The 18,822-nt window shown below is 41.3% G+C and overlaps 1 protein-coding gene across 5 annotated transcripts in view; it reads left to right on the plus strand.

Annotated features, from left to right (window-relative positions):
* The window catches only part of LOC117402266 (ribosomal protein S6 kinase delta-1-like), a 115,725-nt gene that overhangs the window by 34,015 nt on the left and 62,888 nt on the right, over positions 1–18,822 (plus strand). For 4 of the 5 annotated variants that reach the window (XM_034003241.3, XM_034003240.3, XM_059024291.1 and 1 more), the window contains exon 7: positions 873–1,235. The exons of the other annotated variant lie outside the window; for it this stretch is intronic. In XM_034003241.3, coding sequence (XP_033859132.2) covers positions 873–1,235 — 363 coding nt within the window. The remainder of the gene's footprint in view (positions 1–872; positions 1,236–18,822) is intronic. 5 annotated transcript variants of the gene reach the window in all.

Below are 18,822 nucleotides of genomic sequence, written 5' to 3' on the forward strand. Positions count from 1 at the left end.
AAGTAGGTCACCATGGTAGAATATATCAATATAAAGGCTTATGAAAACTTTAATTAAGTTCAGGCAAGTATATGGAATAAATTGCTGTAGTAAAAGTCAGTGCAAAGTTTAATCAAATTTAAGCAGGGTTCTGTAGCCTTCATTAGCCCACCTAATCAGAGTCCAAAACTCATGCAAAAGTAGATCACAATGACAAAGATGTTTATACCCCCAAGCACTTGTATAATGAATGCCCATACCAAGTTTTATCACAACTGAAGATATACTGTTGTCAAAAAAACAAACATGCGGGCATCTCCCCTGTATCCCTGTCGCCGGGGAGAAGTGTAAATGGAAATGTTACTGAAGCAAAGTTCATTTTAAAACCACCCTTAGTACAACATATTAACATCGTTCAACAACAGATGATCAGGGGAGCAGTGAAAATGTCGTTGAAGATGGATTTTCACTGCTCCCCTTATCGTTGTTCAGTGGAACTTTTCTTTGGTAAAGGTGTTACCAAGGTTTTTAAATTTAATTTTCTTACCGCTTGCCATTTTCACTACTCCTTTGTTATTGAATGCTACCCTGCCCATCATCTGGATGCAGCTGTTATGAGTGGTATGGCATTTACTGACTTTTGTCACTTCATGCTGCACAAGACTTTTAAATCAATTTTCTAATGACATTTACCATATGTAACTCTCAATTTTCTTACATACATTGAACAACTGAAAGGTAAGATGTTCCAACTCTGGTATCTTAAAACTAATATGCATGAAACTGATTAGATGTCAGGAACTGTCCTTTGGTGATAACTTTTTTATGATGACAAATCTCATCACAAAGGGTTCAAAAGAACGCAGGAACTGAAATCTAATGTATTTTTCCAGGTCTCTCGAGTGACAACGATCTGATATCTTTGCGAGTGGACACAGACTCTCTTGCTGAGTTTGATGATGGAATGGCCTCAGCCAGCGACTCCCCAAACAAGCTGCTGGGTGGCCCATCTCCTGAACCCACACGAAAGGAGTCTGTCGGCCATGATCCAGAGATGAGTAAGAATGGTGCCGAGGGAGGCAGCAGGGGGGTACTCTTCCCTGGCAGCCAGAAGACCAAAATGGGGAAGAAAGACTACCTAGAAAAGGCAGGTGAGCTGATAAAGCTGGCTCTGCAGAAAGAAGCTGAACAGGACTATGAAGGAGCCTTCTCTTTCTACAGAAGTGGAGTGGATCTGCTTCTCCAAGGAGTTCAAGGTATTCAAACTTTAAATGTGTTACAGATGCTCTAGACCCAGTATTGTAACATTCAGATTGACAACCGTGTTAAAATGTCAAGTAACACCTTTTAATTAAGCATCCATGATCACTCATGATTCCATGTATGCCACTGCCACAAAATTAGATTTTCTGTGGAAAATATTTCTGGTACTATTTGTTTCAGTTGTTTAACCATGTTACTGTAATGTACACCCATGTGGATTTTTTTGGGTGGCCTTGCTCTTGACGGCCTCTTATTCAAAATGGCTTCCCTTTCTATTAAAATGGCCACCGGTGTTTCAGTGAGTGAATGCACTTTGGTGTGACACAGGGCTTTGTTTTCGTTCACAAAAGCACAGATTTCCTGTTTATCTATAACTAGACTTTCTCCGTGTTGACTTTTTTTTCAGGGGCTCACAAAATACTGTAATAAATCCCTCCGCTTTTAGAGTATGTATTTGACTGGGTTTCTTAAATGCTGAAAAGGAGCAAGCCTATCCATAACTGTAGAACACTAGTCAAATATCTACAGTAGTTACATTCTGTATTGGCAATTTTCTGTTTACCAGTCTGTAACCTTGTAGTAGATAATGCACAGTTTTATTTAATACAGGAATTTTTCCCAAGGCCATGAAACTGTTGCATTTTGGGCAAATATGTGAACTTGATTAGGACATTTGGTAGCAGAAGTTAGTCACAGTAACTGAATATGCAGGTATGAAGAGACACCCTGTCTGTTGGTACTGTATGTCACACAATGTTTTTGCATGTGCATATGATGGTGATGGATGTAGATCATGATTGTTTTCTTTATCATAATACTAATATCTACAATATTATATTTGCAGCTGTAGCGGGGGTTGTATTGAGACTCTAGGTGGTTAGGAGTTAAATGACCTTGGTTCTGCTATCTACTTTAATAGATCAAGCTGGAGAGGGCAGAAGATAAAATAGACACCTGAAATGGCACAGTTATGTGCCTCTTTAGAATTAAATAGCCCATCCTGTGATCAAGATCAGTATAAAAACTTTTCAGAATTAGCTTTTTTTTTGAGAGACATTTTTTACTTTTAAATGTTCTTTATTAAACATGTTAGTTAAATCCATTACACACATTTAATAAATTATTGCTGGCTCTTGAGGATCAGCCGCAGCCTTCTCAGCGTTCTACTCCCCATGTTCTTACTAAACACAGAATTTAACAATACATCGCAATTAAAACCCCACAAGATGAGTAACTTTTAAAACAACAACAGTACAGAATGCATCCCCAGCCGTGTCGCCACAGCCTCAGGGCTACTTCAGCCTACCAGTCCTGGGACCCGCAGGGCTCCCAGTTTGGTCAGTTATGAAACTGGGGATTCCAACACCTCTAGCTTCAAAGCTGGATTATGAACCAGGGGCTACTCCACACACCAGTACACACTTCGCTTCCATAACCCGTTCTACCCTGAACAAATTCCAGGCACGCAGCAGTCCAGCCCTTCAGTATCTTAACAAAAAAAAGATGCCTATCATAACCCAACCCCCCACTCTCCTCAGAAAACTGAAAGCCAGAGGCCTCCAGCTCAGCGGCTCTGTGGAGACTCTGTTCATCAGATGAATTAGCCCCTTCCCCCCTTCCTCCCGGGACAGGTACAACACCCCTTGCCTGAGCCAATGCAACCCATCCCAAAAAAAACTGCAACAAAAGATTCTGTAACTCCTTGAGCAGCTCTGCAGGTGGCTCCACGCAAGCCATATGATGCCACAACATGGAGGCTACCAAGTTATTTATAATTAATACTCTGCCTCTATATGAGAGCAGGGGGACCAACCAGCGCCACTTGTGTAACCTTCCCCTCACCTTCTTTACCACCCCTTCCCAATTAATTTGCAGCTCTTCCCTGTATGTCCCCAGGAATACCCCCAGACACTTCACCACACCCCTCCTCCACTGCAGCCCCCCTGGCAACCCTGGGGGCGCCTGTCTCAGCCAGCGGCCCATCAGAGTGGCGCCACCTTTAGCCCAATAAATGCGCGCAGAGGATACTTGCATTGTGTTATCATCACGGGATCGTCGCATCGTGTTGTCCAGCTATGAAGACAGTGATGTCGTCGGCGTACGCTGTCACTCTCACTGGCTTCATTTGGCAATGATGTTATGCTCAATTGTGTCCTTAGCCTATGTACCAAAGGCTCAATAGCTAAAGAATAGAGCAGTCCCGACAGTGGGCAACCCTGACGTTCCCCTCTGTATACCGGTAATGGAGAACTCAAAGAACAATGTATTTTTAATACACTAAAAATTTTTCTATAAAATAAGTCAAATTTGGGATATAAAAACAGGGCCAAAACCAAACGTTTCAAAAATGTTAGATAGATAACAAGAGGCTGACTGGCTTCCAGTTCTTAATGCAACAAAGATCTCCTATCTTGGGTAGCAGTATGAGGACAGCACATCTGCAGTTTAGGGGCAGCTCTCCCTCACACTCTCCTCCAGCACCTGCAGGAGGTCTTCATCCAACTTGGGCCAAAATGCTTTAAAAAACGCCACAGGCAAGCCATTGACACCTGGAGCCTTGCTGGTATGAAGCCCCTCCAGGGCGGTAGACAGTTCTTGCAGTGGAAGGGGACGATCAAGGGTCCCCTTGCCCCCCTCAGGGACTTGCTGGAGCTCTTGAAAAAACAACTTTGTCTCACTATCCTGTGAGACATTATCCTCAGTATACAGTTTAGAATACAAATCCAGAGCATAGCGCCGAATGGCCACCGACTGCAGCAATTCCTGCCCTGAATCTGTCCTCAGACAGGGGATCTGCTTACTCTCAGCTGCACTTTTCTCCAAGTTGAAGAAATACTGTGAGGGAGTGTGTGACAGAGAGCGAATTAATCCTAGTCAACAATCTCCCTCCCGACCTATGAGGGCACGGTATAACAGGACCAGTGTGCCTCGTACTGGATGGTTCGGCAGTTAATTCCAGGGTCAGTCGGAAGTCGGCCATCCAGAAAGGGGGCGGAATCACAATACCAGAAGTCCTCGCCCCAGTACGGTAAGCGATGTGTCAGTCATGGATTGGAGGAGACATGATTGAACTAGCAATCGGAGGGGGTTTGACTAAGGGTATTTCAAGGGATGTGACGATGCAATTTATTTTCACATGCGCAGTTTGTTTTAGACGCGCTGTTTAAAAGTATTTTTTTCACAGTAAAACAGGTTTAAAAGGCACTGCATATTAACAGGACACTCAGTACTGCATCTCCAGCCCCGCCCCACCCCTTGTTCGCTGTATTTTTCACTGACCTCTTCATAGTCGTGCATACCGATAAATCGTCTCCTGATCACTCATTTTATCACCAAACTCCTCAATAATGCAATCCAAATAATTATTTTATTACTATAACATCTCAAAAGTTCTGCTAATGTCAGTGATATTCTTTGAGCGCTGGATGCAGAAGCAGCTATCTTGTTTGTATATGTCCGTTTTATCTCTGTGGTGCCGGGGCTATCTGTATTGCTCAAATACGCCCCTGTCACAAAGACGGCCGGAGTGGGTGGCGTCAGACCAGAAGCAGGAAATAAACAGACAGAGAGGTGTGGTTTGGTGGAGGTTTGAACACAAAACACGGGACACGGCACTATACGCCAAAATAAAAAGACAAACAAAATGTACTACACTTAAACAGACAGACGAACAAACACGGTGAGTGAAAACACTTCTAATTACTTTACTTTGTTTTATTTTCTCCTTCTCTCTCTCCCGTTCTCCACTCACCGAACACCCAACCCCGAGTGAGTGCTACGTGTCTCTATATATACTAATTAATTATTTACTTGAATCCCAGCACGTGAATTCATTACGTGCAACCCCGTGCTCACATATTACATTTAACCAGCACGTGAAGTGATTTGTGCCCTCCTCGTGCCTAAATACAAATCTACATTTTTAACTCACACGTGAAACACAGACCCGTTTATATCCCGTGTACCAATGACTATACACCAACATTAACACACGCACGCACCATACAACACATAATATGCACACAGGGGCGGGGCACATTGCCACAGCCCCCTTATTTATTTATTTTTTTTTTCTGCTCCTATCGGTCTCACTCGGCCATTGAATGGTTTTCTCGGCTTTTTCCGGAGAAAAAACGACTAGAGACCTGTGATTTATGTCTTTTTGATGTCGGACAGGAAAGGGAAAATTGTAATGTGGGACCTGGTCCGACATAGGACCGCAAAGGGTTAAACCCGGACTGCACTGCCCCATTGTTCACTGTAAACTTGTATTGCACCAGCTGCACAAAGAGCATTCACTACTGGATTGTGATCGTGTCTACTGGATTGTGTATTTGTGGGTCTTGTTTAGTATCTTATTATTTCGGGAACGAACCCTGTGGTTTAACTGCGCGATACACATTGGTGTGTAGAGCCAGTTATTATTATTTATCAGCCAATAAAGAGCTGTTTAACCGTGAACTGTGTTATTTCAAATCATTCCTGAGCACTGCATCACCTCTACACCTGCACACTGCAAACCACTTTGCCACAGAGTGTCAATGTTATTTATGTGCTGAAAATGTGTGCACCAGTGCACCTTGCACCGTGTTGTCCAACAGTTCCTGCATCATCTTCCTTTTAAATTTTAGATGTTCCATTAACTGGGCATTAAAATGGGACTAAGCCTCCAGCTGTTTTCTCACCTCTAAGACTTAAAGTAACATCTCTAGTGTATTGTTGAGAAAGCTGTTTTATCTGGATCTTCCAAAAATCCCACCATTGCCTCCAAGAGAGGAAAGTCTGTCTATTAGCCCCCACTTATTTAAGCGTCCTGTAAAAGTCTGGTATTAAAATTCCAATATGGACTGTGTGACCTTAAAGAAGGCAATACAAGAGAGACTAAAATAATCCCATGATCAGACAACCCACTAGTCACAAAAACGCAATTCTTCACAGTTAAAATGATGATTAAACATATAAAAACGGTCTAACCTGGCATATGAAAAAATAGTGGCGCTAGTGCCAGCACAGGTATATTGCCTTACATTGGGTCTCTTGTCTCGCCACACATCAGCTAGATCAGGGGTGTCCCTTCTGGTCCTGGAGGGCCGGTGTCCCTCCTGGTTTTTGTTCCAACTGTGTCCTAAATTACTTAATTGGGCCAATTATTACCAATTATTGTTCTAATTAAGTAATTTAGGGCACAGTTGGAACAAAAACCAGGAGTGACCAGCCCTCCAGGACCGGGATTGAACACCCCTGAGCTAGATAACAAGGATTCACAGTAGCAGCAAGTTCTCTGGCAGGCTGGGGGTGTGACTCTGTGTGATTCCTATCCACAGAGTCAGTTAAAGTGCAGTTAAAGTCCCCCCCCCCCCCAGAAATAAAAACACGTCAGGTGAACATTCTGCTAAAAACTGCATCCCCTCTCCGAAGTGGGGGCATAGACATAAATAAAACAAAAAACATGTTTATTAAAAGAAACATCAACTATTAACATCCTCCCCGCTACCACCTCTTTAAGTGAGAGACAGTGAGGGACAAAGTTTCCCAAAAATAAATCTCAGCTCCAGCATTTAAATTTGTCCCATGACTAAAAACAACAGTCCCCATCCATTCCTTGCACCAGTCTGATTCATTTTTAAAGTCACAGTACGGTTTTCTGTGTTTGAAACAAACACACATACGAGTTTATGTGCGTCTCTAGACCCATTTATATTAAAAGTGTCTGTTATAAAATTATCCCTCAAGATAAAGTGATTACACTTTTATTTCTCTACTCTCATCTGTCTGCAAACTTTAATTATTAATTTTTTAAAATCTGTATTGCTCAGAGTTTATCGAGTTCACAAATCTCAGCTATAAAATGGCCTGAGCAGTACTTGCAAATAGATTCAGATTAGGGAAAAAATCCTGCACACTCACTCCTTTTGCCCTTCCTATTTTTTGATGCTCTCTGTATCAAATCCCTCCTCTGCAGGCTGCCTGACAGAGGGCTCCAAACGCTGTGAAGAGTCTGTAATGGACCCCTCCTCATCGCTCCCGTACTCTGAGCTTTCCTCGTCTTTCTTTATCTGCACAGCTAAGCGAGGCCGACGAGCTACATTCTCCTTAACCCCGCTATCTGTTTTGTCCTGCACCACTGACTCCTCAATATCTCAACAGCACATGCAACTTTCTCGCTTTTCTTTTATTCTTTTATTTTTGGGCATTTTAAAACCATCTTCATCACTTAAAGATTTGTTTTCCTCAATGATCTTGCCAGTTGTCGCTGCTGATTTATCTAATATTTTAGCCTTACTTTCTGCACTGACATTGCTATTTCCTGTCTCCTCCTTACCCCCGTCCGCAGTATTCCTGCTGATGGTAGGTTCACGAGGAGCGGGTCCTTCATCCCCGCTATCAGCTCCTTTCTTTCTATTCTCCTTATCACCGGCTTTTATGGCAGTTTCTCCCAATATGCCCTTCTTTACCACACTCAAAACATTTCATATTTTCAGTTGTGACAAAAAAACATTATAGGTGCTTCCGTCAACAGTAAACTTTAATACACTATTAATATCCAGGTGCATTTCATTCAAAGTCATTGATATCTGCTGACGAAAAGACATCACATGTATGATCTCCGGATTTTTAAACCTCAGTATAAGCCTCCTAATCGGGGACATGGTTTTACCATAATACGTGAGCTCTCTTCCAGGAGCCATTCATTAAGAACGGGGGAACACTGGAAGTAGTGACCCTAGTCACAGGTGAGAAGAGCGGTAGCACAGAGACTAACCCGTTATTTTAATGTCATTTGCCAGTAGGCAGGGCCGATCTAACCATATAGGCAGAACAGGCGGTTGCCTAGGGCAGCAGATTGAAGGCGCAGAAAAAAATTGTGTGCCATTTAAGCATTTTCATAACATATCGGTAAAGATTCTTTTAATTCTTTTAAAGTTAATTCTTAAGTCAAGGATCTGCCTATAGAAAAATGTACCAGAGGATTTGCTGTGCAGAATTATATATGATCACTAACTTACATGTTAAATACCAGTTTTATAGTAGTTAAGGAATGCAATGTGATACTGTACAAATAAGGCTGGGATGTCACTCTGAAGCCAACAATGACCTTGAGAGATGTGCAAAGTTCTGTGTCTGAAATAGGAGTCAGTGTTCACACAGCAACAATAAGCCGGTCCCTACACAAAGCTGGCCTGTATGGACAGGTAGCAAGAAAGAAGCCATTGCTCAAAAAGCCTCACCTTAAAGCACTATGGAGTTTGCAAAAAAGCTTGTAGATAATATTGCAGACATGTGGAAAAAGGTTTTATGGTCAGGCAAGACAAAAATTGAACTTTTCAGTCTAAATTCCAAGCGTTACATCTGGCGCAAGCCCAACACTGCACATCATCCAGTCAACACCATCCCAGCTGTCAAGGATGGTGGTGGCAGCATCATGTTATGGGGATGCTTCTCTTCAGCAGGGACTGGGAAGCTTGTCAGGATAGAGAGGAGAATGGATGGTGCAAAGTGCAGATGAATTCTTGAGGAAAACCTGTTTGAGTCAGGCAAGACTCTGAAACTGGGGAGGAAATTCACATTTCAGCAGGACAATGACCTGAAGCACAAAGCCAAAGCCACACTGGAGTGGTTGAACAAGAAGATAATTAATGTTCTTGAGTGGCCCAGTCAAAGTCCTGACTTGAATCCAATCGAAAATATATGGCGAGACTTGAAGATTGCAGTCCATCGACGATCCCCAACAAACTTCTCAGAACTGGAGCGATTTTCCCGTGAAGAATGGGCAAAAATGTCACCATCCTACTGTGCAAAGCTAGTAGAGACCTATCCAAAAAGACTCATAGCAAGTAATTGCTGCAAAACGTGCTTCTACCAAGTACTGACCTAAGTGGCTGAGTACTTATGCAACCAGTAAATTTCATTTTGTACATTTTCTTTGCAAGTTATGCTGGCATTTAACCTCCTCTTCATATAACAGTGTTCAGTTTAACCACAACAGCTTTGAATAAAAAAAGTTTGTTTGAAAAACTGTGCATAAATTATTTGTAATTCAACAAAATGTGACATTATTGATAGGGGGTGAATACTTCTGCAAACCATTGTATATGTATATACATATTTTTAATATTTTATACACCTGCTGTAGCATTTCAGACAGAAAGTTAGTCCCATGATCAGTCAGTATCTCTTTGGGATGGCGACTCTTGACGTAATCTGCACTAGTTCTTTGGCTATTGCAGCTGCACTAGTGGATCTCAATGGAACTGCCTCCGGGTATTACGTTGCATAATCCACCACTACTAATATCCACTACGGAATCCGAGGTTGCAAAGGGCCCACTATGTCCATTGCAATGCACTCAAAGGCAGTGGAAATAATTGGCAGTGAGACCAAAGGGACAGGGCGCACTTGACCCGGTTCTACTCGCTGGCAGTCTGGGCATGTGGCTACATATTTCAGCACTTCATTATGAAGCCCTACCCAATAAAATCAAGCCAATATGCATTCCCTTGTCTTTTTGGCTCCCAACTGTAAAGGGGATGTCATGTGCCAGCCTCATGACCTCGAGCCGAACTGATGGGGGAACCATCAGTTGTATTACAGGCTGTCCTGTGCCTGTGGCAGGGTTTACCCTATATAGTAATTGCCCCTTAATAATGAAGTGCAGATATACTAGCGCCCCAGCTCCTTCAACATCCTTACCTTCAATAGACCGGACCTGTCCCCAAGCGTGCACCAGTGTGTGGTTGTTTTTCTGGTCCCACACTAGGTCTGCGCTTGAGCCCCACATGTCCGGTATATAGAGAGGGGCCGGAGTAACATCTGCCCTGGATTGCCCAGTAACCTCACCCTGTCGGTCACACTGCGTACCGACTCCCTTTGAGTGGCGTTTGATACCATCCGCGCTCTCTCCCACCAGTCCCCAGCCTCGTTTGAGGGATGCACTTTCCTATTTTTCCATCCGTCTCTCTTTCTTTGTTTTCCTAAGACGAGAAACGGAAGAAAACAGGTCAGCTTGCCTGGGAAAAATCTCACCAATCGTTTCCCCTGCTCTGTCTGCCACGGTTACGTGTTCGGTCGGGACTGCCTTTTGGATTAATTGCCTATACTGTGGCCAGTCCCGGCCCAGAATTACGGAGTGCGGCAGCCTTTCCACCACCCCCACTGTGAGGTGGCGCTGTGTCTGACTTATCGTTTGTTTTTAGCGTGGGGTATGTCGCCGTGCCTCCATGGATACAGGAGCTTGCCACCTTGCCTTGTGGCTGCCACAACACACCGCCTAGGAGAGCTGACTGAATTAAGGTCTGTGCACACCCTGAGTCCACTAAAGCCTGGGTGCTCACATTACCCTTCCGACCGTTTCCCTGTTTCTTACCTGCTTCAGATGCCAGATAGCACGTCACCACATTGCACTCCATTGCCGAGGGTCACAAGCGGGCAATGTGTCCAGTTTCATGGCACCTAAAACAGATGATCGAGGCAGAAGTCACTGGGTTTAGGTGTCTGTCCCGTTGCTGATAAGGCAGCGGGTGTGGGGTAGTAAATCTACCCCAGCTGGAGGCCAACCGCTGCCTCCATGGTAAGGAGGTGGGTCGGCCCATTGGGGTCGGTGGTCTGGACGGTTGGGTTCCCGGGGCGGAAGAGGTGGTGGTGGTGGCGATGGCGCTGTAGTCCGATCTTGGTGGAGACCCGGGAGTCCTCGCCCAACGGTCTCCCCTCTCTCTTCCCCCTTTTGTTTCTTTTTTGAGCTGGAATTGCTTTTCTGTTCTTTTCCACTCACTTCTGTCACCATGTGTAATCATTAAAGAGGACAGGAGTCAGAATACAAACTGAACAACCTGACTTTACTAAGTAACATCCACATAACACAACCCCGAAGTAGCACCCCCTAGATGGTGGTGTGGTAACAAAACACATAACATAGTAATCCTATGTTAACTCAAAACATCCTAGCACATAAATAAACACAGCTTACATATGTTACAGAATCTATAAAATGCCCAGATTCCAATAAATGGTTATAATATCTTTTCTGTTAAAGGATCGGTGCCAGAAACGGGAAATCTATTGAAAAAACAATATCTGCTCTTCTATTGACACAAATAATTATTGGTGCCTGGTGAGATCCAGATATCAAGAAAATGTAATTTTTTTTTTTTTTTTTTGCGTAATGATTTGATTTGTAAAAGTGTACTGGTAAATTAAAACCTATAAATAATGTATTTATACTTATGAGTGCCCTGAAATACTATTGAAAAAAACGTTCTTTTCAGATCCTGTTCTATGTATTCACAGGGATGTAAGGGTTAAATCAATGTCAGTAGCCATGTACAGCTAGGGTGACCAGAGACCAAGAGTGAAACATCAGGACACTCATTTGGTACGGGGAAAGAAAGTAACCTTGTGAACTACTGCACAACGCAAACGCAACGCAAACTACGTATCTTTCTTCTGTAGATAGGCTTTTTTTATTCCTTCGCCTTCCTGTGTGCATTGCACTTAGGCAAAAACAAAAACGTAGAGAAATATAATAAAAAAAAAAAAAAATACTCCAAAGCGGTTAACTTTATTGTTTACTGTTCCGATGACAACGATGTTTTAATCCATGCGTGTACTGGCTTTTCTGTGACCTACTGTACGTAGCAGGTGGGACAAATTCAGTGCTGCATTGTTTTGATTTAGGTTGCTAAAATCTAATTTCAGCATTAGAAGTAAAATACCAAAAATGGACGATAAAGCAAAACAAGCAAAGTATATTTCGGCTGAGGATCGTGTCAAGATATTTCCCAAAGTATTATAACCCTAACCCTAATTGGATGACATGACCATTGGGCATATGATTGAATCCGTTTTTTTCCCCACTGCATTCGGTCTTTTTTGCTTTTTAGTGACAGGCTTGTCAACAACACCAACCATCATGACACTTCGCCAGTGAAACTGGACGCACAGGCGCATGCACCAAGAAAAACATGACTGCAGGTTAATGTGATTGGATAGTCGCATAGATGCAATGCAAACAACTCACTCAAACAACACGCCCTAAACCAGTACAGTATGCTGTTGCACCACGAAACAGTACAGCCACATATTTCCTAACAAGAAATAACATTTTCACATTTTACGCCTGGGTTTTCAACGTTTCCTCTAAAAATCGGGACAAATGGCGTCCCGACAGTACCTCGATCGGGACTCGGGGACAAAGCCCATAATATCGGGACGATCACGATTTTATCGGGACGTCTGGTCACCCTATGTACAGCATTCTGTTTATTAATCTGATCATATGTACTTTGTAGTAATGGGATGACCAATTAAAATGGTTAAAGTAACGTAATGGGATGATTGTTTGTTTAATGATTGCTCATTACGTGGCTTACTGTGGAGGCTATATCGACATCTTGGGGCTGTAGGACTATTTTACAGGTTAAAAAGTTGTTAAAAACTGGGTGGCCCTAGTGATGACAAAGCAATACACAACGAGTTTTTCCAGAAGAAAGCTGATCAATTAGCTAAACAGCAAGACGTTCTTAAAAAATCAGTCACTGTCTCAGAGGAGATGAATGTATCCTACCTGGTTACAATGCATATTGCAAAAAAACAAAAAAACTGCACATGACTGTTGCAACACAATTTTAAATTGATATTGTAACGTGGAGGTAAAGGAAGCAATTCAGGCAAGTATTCTGGTCTCAAATGCACAGTTTATTTTACAAGAACGAGCAGTTCAATAAAATGAATGCAACAGTGGCTTGTCAGCCGAGGCAAGTGAGGCATGGCCTCGCCAATAATTCCCAAAGGCTAAAAAAAAACATTTTGCATATTTGTATTATTTAATTGAGAGAAATATAAACACATTTAAGCATACGAAATAAATTTAATTCCACAGAAGCACTAGGAACATCATTTAAGTCTCAATTTGCTTTTACCAGTAACGAAAGCACAGTGCCAGCAAGCTGGAATAATGTAGTGCTGCCGCACTGCCACATGACACACAAACCTTGAGTGCCTCAGAAAGCTGCTTGTTACCATGGCAACTCACCACCTGCTTGGGAGGCCCTTTCTGAAGGTGTTGCTATGGTAACCACAGCTTGATGAGGCACCTACTGGATTTGGAGCAGTTAGAATTTGTGCGATTTTAATTTGTTGAATAATGGCTTTAGTTGAATCTGATATTATATGCAACCTGAGGAAAATATGTCTTACAGTAAGATCCCAAGAAGAGAGGCATTCAGTTGTTAACCACAGCAGAATAACACTAGATTTTGAAGAAAGACGGTAAACGAACATGGCAGAAAGTGCATAAAATGGAAGGTAGCGCTGTGAGCAAACTATTGTTGGCCATGTTTTCTTCTTTCAACTAAATAAGTTAATCTCTTAAATGAGGTTATCTTATTTATTTCTTGCCACGACATGACAAGCTGCCTTGTTTTTTTTTTAAATGAATGATTCTGTGATGTTGTATTTGTGTCTTTAAAGCGAATGTTCCACACTGGTGTTTCTGATTTGCGAATTGATTATAAAAACTTGTATCTGCAATTCTGTAAATTTTGTGTTGTTTACAGTGCTAGTGTTGCTTTTTTCAATTGATGGGAGTCTATTATTTGAATGCATTAAAATGCTCTCAGCAGAGGCATATATGAAATCAGCTGAACAAAGTAAATGTACTTTTAGTACGTTAGCCATTGAGTGGGGGTGATAATATCTATTTTGTGATTTGTGCCTCATCTGTCAAAAAAAGTCATGAGCCGCCACTGAAATGCAGTAAACAATAACGAACACAGGATAAATAAAAGGGTTTAATAAACAGTCAGGTATCACACACAAAGCTAACAGTCTTTGTGTATCAGACGGTTCATCTGTTCTCTCCCACAGCTCCAAAACACACTCTTCACCAGCCCCTCCCTCTGCCAGGCTTACATTTCGCTCTGTCATGTGCACTCCCCCAATCACAGGCACGCATTACCGTCCCACCACCCATCGTCTCAATGCACCCACATAGTCCATGAATCCCCATGGGGGCACTCCTGCAAATTCATGTTTGTGATTGGCTGCAGTTTCATTGTCCACGAGTGAGGGGGACCCTTAACTCAAAAACCTGGTCTGGCTGTCGTGTGAGAGAATGTTTGTAAAAGTGCCCCTCCCAGGTTTGTCTTCCTCGTTGTTACAATATGTTTTTTTTTACTAATAATTAATTTGATATAAGCAAACATTTTAGCAACCTGTAAAACTATCAAAGCCTGAATGCTAATATAGTGTAGTATAGTTACAAATAAATTAAACATTGCTTTTTGATTGGTTAAGAAGTATTTCTGTTAAAATAGTGAATCATTTTGGGTCGTGGGTTCATTATTCCTGTGTTCATTTGGGTCATCAATCAAAAAGTATGGGAAACACTGTTTTAGACAATATTCAACTTTGGTTCAATTCAATGTTTTTTAACATGCAAAAACAAAACCGACAAATCTTGTTAAAAGTAAAAATACTTAACTTTATTTTACTTTAAGTTACAAAAATATTAAGTAGATTATATTAGATTGTAATAATTGTTTGTCAATGTATGAGAAAGTATTATACTAGGAATGTTTTAAGAAACATTAACCATATATTCAGTTGTAATTAGGATTCGAAATATATTCAAACATTTAGTAATGCATTTATTTATATATTTTAAGTTATGGGTTAATATCATTACATCATACACAATTTAAACAGAATTAATCCTACCATCTAGGTGTGCACCACGGAAATTCACAAGTTGTTTAGTTACCCGTCTATGTGTGAAGAAAGTTGGAACAGTCTTAAAATAAAGAGTTATATGGCTTTCTCAACTTGGTTAAAGCGATTCAGTTTTGAAATTTTAGATCCGAGAAAGTTGAAGAAAGACAAGGTAGCTTCTTCTCTACGATTGGTTGTTCATCATTTGAATTGCAGTCTTTTCTCCCAGAAGTCAGTGATTTTTAGGCATACTCTTCTATTCTATTCTGTGCCATGGGAGGATGCTGTAGATGAGGCGTATGAGAGGAAGAAACTGCGGTATGCTCAACTAGCCACTGAAGCGGAACAGCGAGGATGGAGAGTTCGGGTTTACCCAGTGGAAGTGGGTTGTCGAGGATTTGTGGCACACTCTACAACCCGGTTTCTCAGAGACGTCGGATTCAGTGGCCAAGAGTTGCGTCGCACAGTGAAGAACTTATCTGAAGCAGCAGAGAGGAGCAGCAACTGGCTGTGGTTGAGACGGAAAGATTCTGGCTGGGGACAGGTAAGTAAGCTGGGCTGAGTTGAGTGGGGGACGGAGGGGGGTGATGCTGGGACGCCAGAATCACCGTCGAGCCCTCTTGAGGTGTCGTGGGCTAGTCGACGAAACACTGAGGATGGAAGGTGCCCACTTGAAAACCCCAGAGATGTACCCTACTTAGCTCAATCCAGACGGTTGTCATGCTGATGCGCTGGGGAGGCCGCACTTTGGTTGATCCCCGGAGCCAGCATCGCAGCCGTTGTGTGTGCTGATGCGCCAGGGAGGCAAAATAAGCTGATCCCTGGAGCCAGCATTACACTTCAGCCATTAACACCAGACAGAAGGATATCTACATCATCACATGGAAGGAAACGTAAATGGATGGAGACGCATATGGATCACATTAGTTTACTGTAAAGCTACGTCTTAGTTGGTGCTTATCTTGGCGAGAGCCGAGTTCAAATCAGCATGAAGTTTTAACATCTACTCTCGTGTAATGGAAATCATTATGCTGAAGTGTTATTTAGTTGATAAATCGCTCACTCTGATGTTTCCATGTTATTCTTACAGTGATTAACCTTCCCATGCTCTGTATGAGTTTAAATGAACTCAGGAAATGGGGGGAACATAGTCAAATTATCCAATCACAAAAGCGTTCTCATTAGCATATTACCAGTCCTTGGTTCAATGATTCGCCCGTTTGAATGCAAGCAGGATTATGTCATACCTTCGCTACAAAGTACCTCCCATATTAATTCAAACAAAGAGCTGTACAATGTATTAGCATGCATTCCATTAACCCTTTGCAGTCCATTTATTAAGTGCGCGTCAGGCGTGTCAGGTCTAATTTATTTTTACACGCGCAGTTAATTTTAGACGCGCTGTTTAAAAGTATTTTTCTTCCACAGTCAAACGGGTTTAAAAGGCCCTGCATATCAACAATGCACTCACTAGGCATCTCCAGCCCCACCCCACCCTTTTTTTTACTATAGCTTTCACATATGCTAAGAAATAAATAATAATAATAGTCGTACATACCGATCAATCATCTCCTGATCACTTGTTTTATCACCAAACGCCTCAATAATGCGATCCAAGTCATTATTTTATTACTATAACATCTGAAAAAAGCTCTGCAATTGTCTGTGATATTCTCTGAGTGCTGATGCAGTCACAGCCAGCTTGTTTCCTTATGGCCTCCATTATCAGATGCCAGGGGCAAGTATGACTATTCATGAGATACGCTCTTTTTTTTTCGGCTTGTCTCGGCTCCTGTCGCTCTCACTCGGCCATTGAATGGTTTTCTCTACTTTTTCCGGAGAAAAAACGACTAGAAACCTGTTTTTTCGTCTTTTTGATGATGTCGGACAGGGTCCGACATTGGACCGGATAGGAATAATTGCAATGTCGGACCAGGTCCGACATAGGACCGCAAAGGGTTAAAATACTCTTCTGTGAAATAACTTTTCCCAAGTTATGAATTTTAACTTGATATTTACATTTCTATTTTCCTGATGTGATTTCACACAATGCAGTACCAAATTAAATCATATACATCCCATATTTATCATTTTAGTGAATTAATTGAATGTAACTCATTTTCTGAATGATAATTTCCTTAATTGTCAGTGATTTAAGTAAGGCTATACTACATGTAAATGTGTGAGTTTACAAGAATATTGATTTTATAATCATTTTAACTGAACCATCTCCATCGTCCACCAGAGGACAGTATGACTCCCTTTTTGGACAAATCTGGAATTGAATACACATTGTGCAAACATTTAGTCTGTGACTTTTAATACTTATTGTCCCAAGTGTGAAAAAACATAGTTTGAAGCTTGTCACGTAGTTGTTATAGAAATCTGCATTTGTTCAAAAAAAGTTCCACCTGGCCGATCCTCACAGCGGGGGTTTTAACTTACCAAGTTGTCCTCTTGTGGAGTTTCTCCCAGACCTCTTGTCAGAGATGTTTTAGGAGTAAAGATTAAAATGGCATATATAAATTGTACTTTTTATATCTCAAGGTTACCGTGTCTTATAGGATTGGATAGATTCTACTGTATTAAACTTTATTTGAATTTGCTACTCAAATTTACCGGCCAGAGCTAACGTATAACTAGGCCTCATCTTTTCAGCCTTCCCAGTATTATTCAATGTGTTATTTTGGAATGTCCAATTTATCACAAAATAAACACCTCATATCTCTCTCATTAATACTCCTGCACATGCATATAATGATTATACATATAATCCCTACTTCCTCAAAGAAAGGGTAGAAATGGTACCGTAAACTCTTTACTTACGAGAATTAAATCAAAACACAGTTGTTCCACACTTCCACAATGTTCTGCTGCCTCCAGAAATTTGGCACAGAACCTTCTAGTACCGGTGTAAGAGTGGATGACTGACAAATGACAAATTAATTGTTTTTTATCCCCTAACAGTGTCTCTAGCGGCAGGAATGGGTAATGTTTGCACGCCATCTTTAATCTTGCAAGAAGCGTCAAAACTACCACACGCTATGTTGTCAAATCTAATTTGTCCAAAAGAACGCAACTAAAACTGGAAGTCAGGACAAATGAATCTCCCTACAAGGTTCGATTCGGACACGGGACTCAAGGCCCAAAATCTGAACTGTCCGGATAAAACCAGGACGGGTGGCAATTGTCCGATTTTGTGTGCATCTCTATATCGTAGTTATTCTAATAAACAGTATCAAATGCATTACCACTATTACCTCGATTAACAAGACATTAAGACAACCTTTTTAATTTTAACAAATATACAATAATATGTTTTTTAATAACAATATGCCAAAATATGCATTTAAAATGTAGCACCAATATTCAATTGATGAAATTATGTTAGGCTAATCAAAAGGATTTATGCATCTAGGCTATAGAATATAATTAAAGTATAGATATTAGTAAAGTATATTGCATGTGTCTTACAGGTTGGGGCTAAGCACACATTTAAAACATACATATGCAGGTCTAGAAATTAACTTTTTAAGGCAATAAGTGAGGATTTGTCTTATTCGGTAGCGGTTTATTCAACTAATAATTATATATAAAAATAATCAAATAAATAAACACCTACAGTACCTACTATCACATAGTAGGTCTATATTTAAATCAGAAAGTATTTCTTGAAACCACCTTGTGCTCAGCTAAGTAATGGAACTAATGCAATTCCTTGTCAATGTTACAAGAATGCAACCATATCTGTCATCTAGGCACTTGATATGCCATCAGTACGGTTTAAACCCAGTTATGTTTCATTGGTGCAAATTTAGTGGTAGGAAATTATTCTGTTATGTTATCTGGCTTCAGTTGTTGAATGAGATTTCAGTA

The sequence above is a fragment of the Acipenser ruthenus genome, chromosome 5 (genome assembly GCF_902713425.1).
Source record: "Acipenser ruthenus chromosome 5, fAciRut3.2 maternal haplotype, whole genome shotgun sequence".
Classification (NCBI taxonomy): domain Eukaryota; kingdom Metazoa; phylum Chordata; class Actinopteri; order Acipenseriformes; family Acipenseridae; genus Acipenser; species Acipenser ruthenus.